At 38.3% G+C, this 15693-nt stretch overlaps 1 protein-coding gene across 5 annotated transcripts in view; it reads left to right on the top strand.

Moving 5' to 3' along the window:
• TMEM273 (transmembrane protein 273) overlaps nucleotides 1–15693 on the top strand; it is a 185667-nt gene that overhangs the window by 129151 nt on the left and 40823 nt on the right. Inside the window, exon 1 of one of the 5 annotated variants that reach the window (XM_007478614.3) lies at nucleotides 11262–14068. The exons of the other annotated variants lie outside the window; for them this stretch is intronic. Within the exon in view, the coding sequence (XP_007478676.1) occupies nucleotides 14023–14068 (46 nt within the window). The 5' untranslated portion in view covers nucleotides 11262–14022. Of the gene's footprint in view, nucleotides 1–11261; nucleotides 14069–15693 lie in introns of those variants that run through there. 5 annotated transcript variants of the gene reach the window in all.

Genomic DNA, 15693 nt, shown 5'->3' with positions numbered 1-15693 from the left:
ATAAATCCCCCCTTTTTAAACCTTAGGTATAAAAATAACACAGAAGAAGGAGGGACTTTGAGGCATTTAAATTTCATACTAGTCACTAGACTTATGGCCAGAATTCCATACATGAGTACCAACCTTCCAGCGAATTTTGAGTTGTATAAAAATTAGGCTTCTAGGTGGCAAAGTAGAGAGTGCTAGGCTGGAATGATGAAGACTAATCTTCCTAAGTTTAAATCTTGTCTCAAAGGCTAATTAATCACTTAATCCTGATTTGCCTCAGCTTCCTCATCTATAAAATAAGCTGGAGAAGGAAATGGAAAACCATCCCAGTACCTTTGCAAGAAAACTCCAAAAGGAATCACGAAGAATTGAACATGACTAAAATATTTGATCAACAAGAAGATTCTTCGCTTAATTTTCTTAAAATAACAACTTGGTCTTTCATAACTCTTGTGAGATAAGTATGTTAAAGAGGAACTTCTTTTTTTATAAATAGATAAGAACAACCCAGTCTGTTGAGTAACTTTCTGAAGATCATAAAATTACCATGTGTGGGAATGTCAATTTGTACACAGGATGGGGGATGGCCCAGCCCAAGACTGTACCTCTGAATTATACTGGTTTTTTAGAACAACTACTTTCTGAGCTTATGCTGGTAGTAGGATATTATTGGCCTTGTTTTTAGACTACCTTTGCTTTAGGGGCACAGTTTCATTTGTGGTGATGCCTTTTCTCTGACTGGTTGTGAAATGACTTGTCCACTTGCTCCTAAATTATGTTAATGGGTAGCAAACAACTCACCCTTCCTTCCATCTATCACTTGGGGGAAAAAAATCAAGATTGAAGTTACTTTGGGCTTTCAGTGATTTCATTATCTTACAAACTGATTTCCTTAATAATGAAATTTGCATTAGTATCTTAATGACCTCAATAAACATAGAATTATATATTTATGTGTATATATGTGCATGTGTACACATACTTGGTTATATTTTAAGTCAATTTAGTAATGCAATATTACCCCTGGGTCAGACTGAAATCTTAAACATTTGTGTGTTTATGTATATCAATACATATATAAATAATCCATACTACATTATATATATATGTGTGTGTGTGCCTATATATTATATATCTGTTCATATGTGTGTATATATGTATAATTCAGAAGTAAAGTCTTTGGCTGGGCTAACCTCTATCCTAGGTACAAATCGACATTCCCTCACACAACAATTTCATTGTCTTCAGAAAGTTACTGGCCAGACTGGGCTGTTCTTATCTATTATCACTATAATGTAGATATCTATATAATATATATGAGTGTCTATATTTTACTTATATGCACATATACATAAATAGACATGCATATATATATGTGCATATATATGTGTGTGTGTGTGTGTTTGTGTGTGTGTGTGTGTGTGTGTGTGTGCAGTCAGAGACCTTTGTGATCATCTAGTTCAGGCTCTTAATTTTATAGATGAGAATGAAGCCTAACATGAATAGTTTAACTGGAACTCAAATTGTTCCTTATACCACACAGGCCCCCCTCCCCCCCCTCTCTCTCCCGCTCCCTGTCTCTCTCTCTCTCTTTCTCTTTGTCTCTGTCTCTGTCTCTCTGTCTCTCTGTCTCTCTCTCACTCTCACTCTTTATATATATATATATATATATATATATATATATATATATATATATATATCCTATAGTTTACAGTTAAGAGTGCACCAAGGGCAAACTTTTCTATGTACATTTTGTCATCTATCTGTCTGTCTGCCTGCCTTCCTGCCTGTCTGTCTGTCTGTCTGTCTATCTATCTATCTACTATACAAGTCTATTCCTAAATTCATAATGCTCACAAACTACTAGGTTGCCTACTGGGAAATGCATTTTTTAGATCATGACATATCTTGAGGATCATCCATCAAGTTGCAGACAGATTGTGATTTACACTGACAAACGGAGTACCCCTGTGTTTGAAATCACTTAATTTTTGTATTATAATACTCTCCCTGCCATCTTAAAATATGTCTTTCTTATTAAAAACAAACACCTTTGAATATATACTGCCCTTTCTAGCCACTATCTAACATCTTTGTCTTTCATTGTCACATTCCTTGAACAAGTGGTCCACAATTGTTTTGTCATCAATGGACCACTGCCATGGAATCCATGTTGGTCTCTCAGCATGAGCTAAGTAGACAAAATACTTTTGGCCAATGGAAGACCATACCTTTGCTCCCCTTGAGTGGATAATATTGGCCTATTTGGTTGTCCTTCACACTGGAACACATGAACAAAATAACAAGTGAGACCACACAGTAGAGGTGTTTTCTCATCAGTTGTTCAGTATGTCTCTTCTTTCCAATATAGACAACTGTGCACAACTAAACAGAGTGCATGAGTACTAATATCAGAGATATCGCTAACGTTTTTGACCTAGGTTTGACATACAACAATAAAGAGGAGTTAATTGGTAAAGATTTATAAAGCTCTTACTTTGTGCCAGGCACTGGGCTAAGCCTTGGGAATACAAAAAAAGACAAAAGTGAGTCCCTGCATGACCTTGAGGAGCTTATAGTCTAGTGGAGGAGAAAACATACAAATAGCTAAGTACAAACAAATTGTGAATAGGATAAATAGGAAATAATCAACAGAAGGAATGCCCTGGATTTAAGAGGGATGGGGGAAGCTTCTTGCAGGTGGTGGGATGTTAGCTGGGATTTGAAGGAACATGTGGGTTACAGAAATGTCCACATTCATTACTTTAGGTTCTTAACACTTTCTCACCACATGGGTGAGTGTGGTTACCTGTCTTGGAATTTATCTTTCTGAAATTGTTCTGTGGAGAATTTTGTCTATATGGTCCCAGGAGAGCAGGGGCCCCAGACTATGTGAGTGTTTGGCTCTGAGACTCCCTTGCTCAAGAACCAATACCCAGGGAATAAGATGATCCCTTTCTAACAATTTTATTTGCAATACTTAATATCTTCATATTTGTAGATGGATAAATAGCATCATGTCCTAGGAGTCCTAGATAGTCTTATTTCTGGAGATTGACTATAGTGGGGCTAATTTGTTTCCTGTATAGTCTCTATTCACAGACCCTAGCAGTAACCTGGGCAAACAGAGCAAAACTGAGAATGGAGGAGGAGGATGAAGAAGAATCAGAATACATATTCTTCCCCTCAGATCATCTACAAATCAGGGTTGTAACATAAATACACCAAGTGTGCCTTTTGCTTTGCCCTCTCATCTTCCCATAACCCACCAGAGAGAATTATTTCCCCATTTGCAGTGAAGCCCTTGAACTCATTGTAAAATGCTTATAGACTGTAAAAGGCTTCTTTCCAGGACCACAGGGACCCACTAGGTGACTATTTCTGTAATAAATATTTCTAGATTGATTGTCTGATCTGTAAGATGGCCATCACCTAGGGAGCTGAGATTTCCGGGTGAATTTCATTAAGGTTGTAATGACAAATTTGCAGGTGAAAGAGTTTGGCCCAGTGGTAAAGAAGACCCTGGCTTTCAGGATTCCTGCCTACATTTAGCTCTTTGCTTTCCCATTCAATGTGTGTTGGGCACAGATTTACTCCATTCTAATAGTGTCAGGAGACCTTATTAATATCAGTAAAGTGCTTGAAGTCATACAGGCTGGAACCACCCTCTACATGCAAGACATCTAGATGAATTACTTTTGGTTTGGATATAGAGTGAAAATCCTTCAGGGAGGATATTTATTTTCTCCCAATAAGTCTTCTTCAGCCTTAATTTCACCTCATTTGTGCTCCCCTATGTTATGAAGAAATGTAAGATTTCTGGGGTTAATTGTTTTTGATTATATGTGACATCACAAAATGAGTCTAGAAAAATAAGTATATTGATTCAATAATAAAAAAAGATGAACTGTTTTCTCTCTCCATATCTGTTTACAAAATGTAGTTTTAATTCACAGGCTACATTTCAGAGTCCTAGGAAATTTGAATCCCAAGAAATCCCAAACTTCTATCTTTCCCTGACTTCCATGTGGTTGCAAGATTGTAGAAATTCACCATTGAAGTTGATATCAAAAAATTTAAAAATTCACCTGCCTCTTGATCTATCTCCATAGTCTCTGAAGATACCCTTTGCATTCAACACCCTACAAGGTAGAATTTCTTTGATTTTACTTGCCACTGACATTTCTCCCCAATGTTCAAACTTGTTTAAATGTGTGCTTTAAGTACCTTGATTCTCTTCTCTTTCAATATTTTCATGCTTGCTGATTCCATTCAGCCCCATGACTTCAGCAACCCCTTCTTTTCCAATGATATCTAAATATCTTTATCTAGTTCTGACCTCATTTCTGAACATCAGAGGCCCTGGACTCCTGTGTCCTCAGGTTCTAGGAGATTGGGGATCTAAGGTTTCCTCATTAAGAATGGATACCAAGGGAATGAAGAGAGACTCTTAGAACTCTTTCCTTTGTAGATTTAACAACCTAAGACTATGAGAGGGATGAATGATTTCATTCTTGATATTTATATCTTGTATACTTGGCACAATCTCTAGCACACAGTAAGTATTTAATATATGCTTATTGATTGATTAATTTATTGAACTGAAGATTTCTGTTACTCTCTCACCCAAGATCAATAGCATTATTTCTATTTTCCTTCTGGGTTCACAGCACTTTGTTTAGCGATTTTCTAATGAATTTGTCTTGAATATTATTGTCATCTGTGTTCGTGTCTTAATTCCCTTCAAGACTATAGTCTCTACCTATGAGCATAATGATTATGCCTTATCTAAACTTTAAAAAAAAAAAACACTGTCTTGGGACTTCCAGGTAATCATGGCTGCAATCTAGATGCCACATGCTTCCTCTCCAAGGCACCGAACGAAATAGACTACATCAAAGGAGCATAAAAATCACCTTTGGCGGAACAAGACTCCCCAGTACACCACAGAGGCGAAGGTACGTGGGGTTTGAACATTTTCACACTATAATAAGAAGGAGGAAAAGCTTGCACAGAAACGTGAACTGAGCTGCCCTCCCCCCACCCCCACCTCCCCTACCAAACCAGAGTGAGCAACCGGAGCGCTCACTGGGACAGCGAGTGACTGGGGAACGTCTCTGTCTGGGGGGGGGGCACTCCAGGGTCCTTGGGATCTGGGGACTGCCAGGAAAAAATGTCTCAGGGCGGTTTCACGGGAGAATCCTGCGTTGAGCACAGGGGGCCCAGGGAGCTGTACTCCCGATGGTTGTGCTGAGCATATGTGTGGAGCTAAACACCAGGGGCAGACCACATGCTGATTATCTGGGCGGAGCTGAACACCTGGGCAGTTTGGCTGTGATCAGGGGCCCAGCGCTCTAAGAAACCTCAGAGGCTGGGAAGAACTAGTCTGAGGCAACCTAAATTCACAGAAAACCCGCCCATATCACCCAGACCCCAGACCAAAAAGGAAAGGGGAATAAAACCACCAAAGGGATGGCTCACATGGCCCAAAATCAAGCCTCCAGGAAGAAAGGGAAAAAGGTGACTATTGAAAACTTTTATGGTGGAAATACCCAAGGAAAAGAAGAGAATGAGGAGGAAATCCAAAAAAAATTAGAACATGCCTCCCAAAATGGAAACTATCAACAAGCTCTGGAAGATCTCAAACTGGAACTTATCCAAAAGATGGAAACCTGAAAAGAAAAAGGGGAGAAAGAGATCAGCAGTCTGACAGATAAGACTACTCAATCGGAAAAAGAGCTCGAAGCATCCAATAGAAGGGCAGACAAAGCTGAAAAGCAAAACCAGTCCCTAACGACCAGAATTAAGCAACTCGAGGAAAGTGAGATTATAAAACAGCAAGAATCAATAAAGCAAAGCCAAAAAATTAATGAATTAGAAGAAAACATAAAATATCTCACTGAAAAGGTCACAGACTTGGAAAACAGAGGAAGAAGAGACAACCTCCGAATTATCGGTCTCCCAGAAAAAGCAGAGGTAAACAATAAACTCGATGTTATTCTACAGGAGATTATAAAAGAAAATTGCCCACACGTTCTGGAGCAAGGGGGCAAAATAGAAATAGAAAGGGTTCATAGAACACCCTCTATACTAAATCCCCAAAAGACAACCCCTAGGAACATAATTGCCAAATTCAAGAGCTTCCAAGAAAAGGAGAAAATCCTACAAGAAGCCAAGAAGAGGAGCTTCAGATATAGGGGGGGCTCCCATAAGGATCACACATGACTTAGCAGCTAACACACTAAGAGACCGCAAAGCATGGAACATGATATTTAGAAAGGGAAGAGAGCTGGGTCTCCAACCAAGAATCAACTACCCAGAAAAACTGACTATATACTTCCAGGAGAAAGTATGGGCATTCAACAAAATAGAAGATTTCCAAGCATTTGCTAAGAAAAGACCAGAACTTAGTAGAAAGTTTGATATCCAAGCACAGAAAGCAAGAGAAACATGAAAAGGTAAATATGAAAGAAAGGGAAAAGGAGATAAATCTTATCTTTTTCTTTAAGTCAAGCTCTCTTCTATAAGGACTACATTTACATAAAATTATATATATTAATATATGGGGCAAATGTTTTGTGTAACTCTCAAAAATTGTAGCATCATAAGAGTAGTTAGAAGAAACATGCATAGGGAAAGATTGGGGCATTAAGAAGATTTGGGGAAAGTGGGGGCAAAGAAAGGAAAAGGGAGGGGGGAACCATTGATAATACTAAGATTAACTTCAAGAAATAGGGGGGGACTCAATAGAATAATCTTTCCCATATCAAGATACACATGGGAAGGGGAGGGGAAGAACTCTTATATGAGAAGGAGAGGAAGAGAGCGTGAAGTGGAATTACTTAAACCTTACTCTCAGTGAAAGCAAATCTGAGAGAGAAGAATATCTAGATCCAGTGGGATCCTGAATTCTATCTTATCCATTAGGGCAAGAAAGAAAGGAAAATTAAGGAGGGGGAGGGGGGACGGAATATAAAAAGGGAGGGAAGGAGAGGGGGGAGGGGAAGGGAGCATAAAAAGGGAGGGGCTAGAAAGGGAAGCATCTCAAGGGAGGGGACTAGGGGGACTGACCTAAAGTAAATCACTGGTTCAAAAGGAGAAAGCTAAAGAAGAAAGGTCAGAACTAGGGGAAGATATCAAAATGCCAGTGAATCCACAAATGACAATCATAACTTTGAACGTGAATGGGATGAACTCACCCATAAAACGTAGACAAATAGCAGATTGGATTAGAACCCAAAACCCTACCATATGTTGTCTTCAAGAAACACATATGAGACGGGTTGACACTCACAAGGTTAGAATTAAAGGTTGGAGTAAGACCTTTTGGGCCTCAACTGATAGAAAGAAGGCAGGAGTTGCAATTATGATATCTGACAAAGCCAAAGCACAAATAGACCTGATCAAAAGGGATAGGGAAGGTAAATATATTCTGCTAAAAGGGATTATAGACAATGAGGAAATATCACTAATCAACATGTATGCACCAAATGGTATAGCATCCAAATTTTTAATAGAGAAACTAGGAGAATTGAAGGAGGAAACAGACAGTAAAACCATATTAGTGGGAGACTTGAACCAACCACTATCAAATTTAGATAAATCAAACCAAAAAATAAACAAGAAAGAGGTAAAAGAGGTGAATGAAATCTTAGAAAAATTAGAATTAATAGACATATGGAGAAAAATAAATAGGGACAAAAAGGAATAATCCTTCTTTTCAGCACCACATGGCACATTCACAAAAATAGATATACACTAGGTCACAGAAACATGGCACTCAAATGCAGAAAAGCAGAAATAATAAATGCAGCCTTTTCAGATCACAATTGATCTGAAATTTTGATTTTTGATCGGTATAATTATTGATCGGTAAGGGTACATGGAGAGCCAAATCAAAAATTAATTGGAAATTAAATAATATGATACTCCAAAATTGGTTAGTTAGAGAAGAAATCATAGAAACAATAATTTTGTGGAGGAAAACGACAACGGCGAGACATCCTTTCAAACCTTATGGGATGCAGCCAAGGCAGTACTTAGAGGAAAATTCATATCCCTGAGTGCATATATTAACAAATTAGGGAGGACAGAGATCAAGGAATTGGAAATGCAAATCAAAAAACTTGAGAACGAACAAATTAACCCCCCCCAGAAGATAACCAAACTAGAGATCCTAAAAATTAAGGGAGAAATTAATAAAATTGAAAGTGACAGAACTAATGAGCTAATAAACAAGACTAGAAGCTGGTACTTTGAAAAAAAAACAGACAAAATAGACAAAGTACTGGTCAATCTAATTAAAAAAAGGAAAGAAGAAAGGCAAATTAACAGCATCAAGGATGAAAAGGGGGATCTCACCTCCAATGAAGAGGAAATTAAGGCAATCATTAAAAACTACTTTGCCCAACTATATGGCAATAAATATACCAACCTAGGTGATATGGATGAATATTTACAAAAATATAAATTGCCTAGACTAATAGAAGAAGAAATTGATTTCTTAAATAATCCCATATCATAAAAAGAAATCCAACAGGCCATCAAAAAATTCCCTAAGAAAAAATCCCCAGGGCCTGATGGATTCACCAGTGAATTCTATCAAACATTCAGAGAACAGCTAAGTCCAATACTATACAAACTATTTGACATAATAAGCAAAGAGGGAATTCTACCAAACACCTTTTATGACACAAACATGGTACTGATTCTAATGCCAGGCAGGCCAAAAACAGAGAAAGAAAACTATAGACCAATCTCCCTAATGAACATAGATGCAAAAATCTTAAATAGGATACTAGCAAAAAGACTCCAGCAAGTGATCAAAAGGGTCATCCACCATGATCAAGTAGGATTTATACCAGGGATGCAGGGCTGGTTCAATATTAGGAAAACTATCCACATAATTGACCACATCAACAAGCAAACCAACAAGAACCACATGATTATCTCAATAGATGCAGAAAAAGCCTTTGATAAAATACAACACCCATTCCTACTAAAAACACTAGAAAGCATAGGAATAGGAGGGTCATTCCTAAAAATAATAAACAGTATATATCTAAAACCATCAGCTAATATCATCTGCAATAGGGATAAACTAAATCCATTCCCATTAAGATCAGGAGTGAAACAAGGATGCCCATTATCACCTCTACTATTTGACATTGTACTAGAAACACTAGCAGTAGCAATTAGAGAAGAAAAAGAAATTGAAGGCATCAAAATAGGCAAGGAGGAGACCAAGTTATCACTCTTTGCAGATGACATGATGGTCTACTTAAAGAATCCTAGAGATTCAACCAGAAAGCTAATTGAAATAATCAACAACTTTAGCAAAGTTGTAGCATACAAAATAAACCCACATAAATCATCAGCATTTCTATATAATTCCAACATGGCTCAGCAGCAAAAACTAGAAAGAGAAATCCAATTCAAAATCACCTTAGACAAAATAAAATACTTAGAAATCTACCTCCGGAGACAAACACAGGAACTATATGAACACAACTACAAAACACTTTCCACACAACTAAAACTAGACTTGAACAATTGGAAGAACATTAACTGCTCATGGGTAGGACGAGCCAATATAATAAAAATGACCATCCTACCCAAACTCATCTATCTATTTAGTGCCATACCCATGGAACTTCCAAAAAATTTTTTTACTGATTTAGAAAAAAACATAACAAAGTTCATTTGGAAGAACAAAAGATCAAGGATATCCAGGGAAATAATGAAAAAAAAATACAAAGGAAGGGGGCCTTGCAGTCCCATATCTCAGACTATATTATAAAGCAGCGGTCACCAACACAATCCGGTACTGGCTAAGAGACAGAAAGGAGGATCAGTGGAATAGACTGGGGGCAAGTGACCTCAGCAAGACAGTATATAACAAAGCCAAAGATCCCAGCTTATGGGACAAAAATCCACTATTTCATAAAAACTGCTGGGAAAATTGGAGGACAGTGTGGGAAAGATTAGGCTTAGATCAACACCTCACACCCTACACCAAGATAAATTCAAAATGGGTGAATGACTTGAACATAAAGAAGGAAACTATAAGAAAATTAGGCGAACACAGAATAGCATACATGTCAGACCTTTGGGAAGGGAAAGACTTCAAAACCAAGCAAGACTTAGAAAGAGTTACAAAATGCAAAATAAATAATCTGGAATACATCAAATTTAAAAGTTTTTGTACAAACAAAACCAATGTAACTAAAATCAGAAGGGTAGCAACAAATTGGGAAACAATCTTCATAAAAACCTCTGACAAAGGTTTAATTACTCAGATTTACAAAGAACTAAATCAATTATACAATAAATCAAGCCATTCTCCAATTGATAAAGGGGCAAGGGACACGAATAGGCAGTTCTCAGCCAAATAAATCAAAACTATTAATAAGCACATGAAAAAGTGTTCTAAATCTCTTATAATCAGAGAGATGCAAATCAAAACAACTCTGAAGTACCACCTCACACCTAGCAGATTGACTAACATGACAGCTATGGAAAGTAATGAATGCTGGAGGGGATGTGGCAAAGTGGGGACACTAATTCATTTCTGGTGGATTTGTGAATTGATCCATCAATTCTGGAGGGCAATTTGGAACTATGCCCAAAGGGTGATAAAAGACTGTCTGCCCTTTGATCCAGCTATAGCACTGCTGGGTTTGTACCCCAAAGAGATAATAAGGAAAAAGACTTGTACAAGAATATTCATAGCTGCGCTCTTTGTGGTGGCCAAATTGGAAAACGAGGGGATGCCCATCAATTGGGGAATAGCTGAACAAATTGTGGTATATGTTGGTGATGGAATACTATTGTGCTAAAAGGAATAATAAAGTTGAGGAATTCCATGGAGACTGGAACAACCTCCAGGAAGTGATGCAGAGCGAGAGGAGCAGAACCAGGAAAACATTGTACACAGAGACTGATACATTGTGGTACAATCGAAGGTGATGGACTTCTCCATTAGTGTCAATGCAATGTCCCTGAACAATCTGCAGGGATCTAAAAAATACTATCCACAAGCAGAGGATAAACTGTGGGAGTAAAAACACCGATGAAAAGCAACTGCTTGACTACAGGGGTTGAGGGGATATGACTGAGGAGAGACTCTAATTGAACTCTCTAATGCAAATACCAACAACAGGGAAATGTGTTCGAGTCAAGAACACATGTGATAACCAGTGGAATCATGCGTCGGCTATGGGAGAGGGAAAGGTGGTGGGAGGGGGGGGCGGGGAGGAAAAGAAAATGATCTTTGTTTCCAGTGAATAATGTTTGGAAATGACCAAATAAAATAATGTTTAAAATTTTAAAAAGTGATATATTTCCAAGTAAATAGAGCTGTCTGATATGGGGAAAAAAACAACACTGTCTTAATAACAACTTTAAGATAGAAGAGTGTCAAAAGCTAGGCAATTTCGGTTAAGTGACTTGTTCAGAGTCACAGAGCTAGGAAGTGTCTGGGGTCAAATTTGAACCCAGGTCCTCCTAATTCTAGGCTTGTTTCTCCATCCACTGAGCCTCTTAGCTGCTTCCTTATCTAAGCTTTTTTCAATTCTTTATTTTAAAATATTTTTCCATGTTTGCATGATTCATTTTCTTTCCCTCCCCCCTCCCAGAGCCAACAAGTAATTCCACTGGGTTATATAAATGTTATCACTTGATATCTATTTCCATATTATTTTTTTTTTGCTACAGAGTGATCTTTTCAATCCTAAACCCCAAATCACATACCCATATATGCATGTGCCTTATCTAAACTTTTAAAAAGACTCTCTTGATGCTTAGCACAGTGTTCTGCTCACAGCAGGTGCTTCATGTTTGATGGATGCAGAATGCTTTAAAATTTTCTCATTCTTTAAGTTTCTAAAGAGCAAGGTTATGCTTTTTAAACTTAATTTTAACATTATTAATCATAGAAACACATGATTACTATCATTTTGATGATGATCATGACCACCTCTTTCCTTTTATTTTTCACGAATGAAGATTTGGATCCTATAGCTTCCTACACATGACAATTGAGGCACCATTTCAGGTCAAGTACCTAGAGGGAAAATGTGTGTTTTTGAGGGGTTTAGTTATGGACTTTAAACTTGTCACAGGAATATTCTACTCTCTGTGGTCTCCCCTGAAAAGAACAATTCTGAATTTCCACATATACTGTTCTCTGATTAGATCTAAGTAGGCAGAGAGGACATTTTGTAGAGCAAAAGGAAATACAGGGAAGCCATTTGTGTAAGACATCTAAGGCAATTTGGAGAGTCAGTCTATAAAATCTGGTACCGAATAATCCTTCCCCTCTATTTAAGAACTTCTGGGGTGTAGAAAAGGTTTATTATTATATAAAAATTTCTGACTGTGTACACTTGGACTATTCTAGATGATTACACAAGAGAGATTTGCTTAAATAGTTCACTAATGAATAGGCAGAGGATGAATAGACTTAAGCAATGAAAAGCAGGGTAGAAGAGATACTCAGAAAGTCTTGAGTTCAAATCTAGATTCTGATACTAGCTGTGTGATAATAGCAAGGTATTGAACCCTTCAGAGCTTCAGTATTTTTATCTGTAAAGTTGGAATAATAACACATAAAGAGCAACTTGACAAGGTTGTTGTGAGGATAAAAAAAAGATGATGTACATTTTTAAAAAGCTTATTTTGGGGCTCTGGGCTTTTATTTACAAATAGAAATGTTTTATAAGAGAAAACAAAGAGCATATGATACAGTGATCCCATCTTGACCATTGTTTACCCTACTCTGACTGTCTAGAAGAACCACCTAACTATGCTACCATTCAGTAGTTTTTAGTTATTGTCTAACTCTTTATGACCTCATTTGGGGTTCTCTTGGCAAAGATACTGGCATAGTTTGTCATATACTTCTCCAGTTCATTTTACAGATGAAGATAATGAGGCAAACAGGGTTAAGTGACTTGCCCAAGGTCACCCAGTTACTAAGTGTCTGAGGCCACATATGAACCAATGAAGATGAATCTTCCTGACTCCAGGCTCAATACTCTACACTGCACCACTTAGCTAGCCAGAGACTTCAAAGATGATTGTATAACTTGATGAAAAATGCTGAGCTAGAAGGAACAGAGCCAGAAAGTAAGAACTGAGTCATACAATTCTTTGCATATGTAAGATCATGAAGTTATATTTTAAAAAATCTGTTATCTATTGAGACAAGAATTTGTAGTGGAATCCATACTGCCCTAGATTTGAATCTTGTCTTTGACACTTATTAGCACTTATGTGATGCACAAGCCAATTTTTTAACTTGTGAGAGCTTCAGAGAGGAAAGCACTATCTAAGCATGAGTTATTTATCTTCACAACACTCTCTCTTGCAGAGACAGTTAGTATAGGCACTGCTACATCCATTTCCTATATGCTGATTTCATTTATATTCTTCAATATTTTCTGCACGTTTTATGTAGATAATAATAATACCTAGCATCTACTTGAACATTTACAAAGTACTTTACCTATGTTATTGTATTTGATCCTCACAAAAACCCTAAAAGGCAGGTGCTATTATTGCCCCCACTTTACAGATGAGGAAACTTAGGCTAAAAGAGGTTAAGTGACTTGCACAGGGTCACCCAGATTCCAAGGATCCTGGGGTGGGGCAAGATTCAAACTCGAGTTCCCCTGACTACAAGTCCAGCTGTGATCTATGTCCTGGTCGCCTAGTGGCTCTGTATTTCATCCACTAATGTCAAAGCTGGATGTTGTTTAAAAAAAATCAGTCTATTATCCCAGATTCTAATAAAGGATTGTTGTTATGTTTATAATCCCTTCCTTGGAAAGGCAACAAATTCCCAGAATTTCAAACCAAATAGGAGGGGACCTGAAGAGGCTAAGCATCTATTTCCCTCCCAGGATGTGGGTTTGTTTCCGTCCCCAGTCACATGATGTGGTTTGGCCCCAGCTCCTCTGGATGACAGGTCATGCAATCATGCATTAGCTAAGTCTCTGCGAATGAGCTGCTCAGCCCAGCCGGGCAGCAGGGATGGCCTTGGCTCCCAGATTCCTGAAGATCCTTCTCCTTTTCTTAAGTAAGTAGCAACAGAAGCAGCACTGCTCACCCCTTTTGCAAGAGGTTAAGTTTTCCACAAGTCAACTCGGTTCTTGCTCTTCCGTATTAAATTCTGCCTCTGACCCATTTCCCCGTTTACAGGGAAAGGCTCCTGGTGTGGCTTGGCCGAATTCACTTGCTAAAGAGAAAGTAGGTGAAAGTCGGGGAAGTGGCATGGCTTATACTTCATAGGGTGAAAGGAGGTTCGGATGCCTGCTCTCATTGAGGGCTTCTGAGGCTCTCAATTGACATCTAGACTTATACTATCTATCCTAATTATGTCTTTTTGTGTTTGCTTGTTTGCTTAAGATTTTATTTATTTACTTAGTTTAGTTTAAGCTCAGACTGCTAAATACAGAACCTGCCAGCGTGGTTATGAGGTTTAGTTTGCACACTTAGGAGCTTTAGGGAACTATGCAATGCCCTGAGTTGCCCAGAGGCCTCTTTTTTGTAAGCTAGTCCCCATTTCTTATGGATTATTTCCAAGCAATGTGAAAGCTAGTCTTATTGAAATAGGATGGATTTGTAAAACATAGATTTAAAGACTATTCAATCTGGAAGGGACCCTGTGTCAGAGCTTTAACTAGGGAAGGCAATGGGGTTTTGCCCTATGGTTGGATATTCAAAATGTACAAGAATTTTACCTAAGGATTCATGTAGAGTAAAAGTTCCTTCCTTCCTTCTTTCCTTTCTTCCTTCCTTCTTTCCTTCCTTCATTCTTCCTACCTTTCTCCCTACTTACTTACTTCTCTCTCTTTTTCTCTTTCTCTTTTTATTCTTTCTCTCTCTTACATTACTATACTTTTCTTCCTCCCTCCCTCCCTCTCTCCCTCTCTCCCTCTCTCCCTCTCTCCCTCTCTCCCTCCCTCCCTCCCTTCGTTCCTTCATTCCTTCGTTCCTTCGTTCCTTCCTTCGTTCCTTCCTTCGTTCCTTCCTTCGTTCCTTCCTTCGTTCCTTCCTTCGTTCCTTCCCTCCTTCCCTCCTTCCCTCCTTCCCTCCCTCCCTCCTTCCTTCCTTCCTTCCTTCCTTCCTTCCTTCCTTCCTTCCTTCCTTCCTTCCTTCCTTCCTTCCTTCCTTCCTTCCTTCCTTCCTTCCTTCCTTCCTTCCTTCCTTCCTTCCTTCCTTCCTTCCTTCCTTCCTTCCTTCCTTCCTTCCTTCCTTCCTTCCTTCCTTCCTTCTCTCTCTCTCATCTGTATGCTTGATTCTTTCTTCTTTCCCTTCCTAGGTCTCCCTACCTTATCTAGGATCAAAGTACAATGACCAATTAAAGGTCTAATCTCAATACTGATTATCATTGAAACTTCTAACTTTCTCTGTTCTTTCAACCTAGATAAGTTTACCCATCTTTAGTCAGTATGGTGCCATCCCACTTGCAAGGGTTTACCATATTGGTTAACCTAGTGTAGACAACTTATTGATATAGTTCGCTGAAGCTCAAGATTTTTGAACTAGATGGATTCTCAAGCATTAAGGACTACAGACATGCTCCACTAAAATTTTACTTCTTTCTATTTCACAAAGCTACCTCTGGGAAAGGAGAGTGCTATCTCAGTGCTACTTAAGCAGGCAGAGGAAATATCCCTCTACCCAATGCCAGCACCCTAG

The sequence above is a fragment of the Monodelphis domestica genome, chromosome 1 (genome assembly GCF_027887165.1).
Source record: "Monodelphis domestica isolate mMonDom1 chromosome 1, mMonDom1.pri, whole genome shotgun sequence".
Taxonomy (NCBI): Eukaryota; Metazoa; Chordata; class Mammalia; order Didelphimorphia; family Didelphidae; genus Monodelphis; species Monodelphis domestica.
Note: the sequence above shows the minus strand (reverse complement) of the source record. Positions and strands in the feature narration are given on the sequence as shown.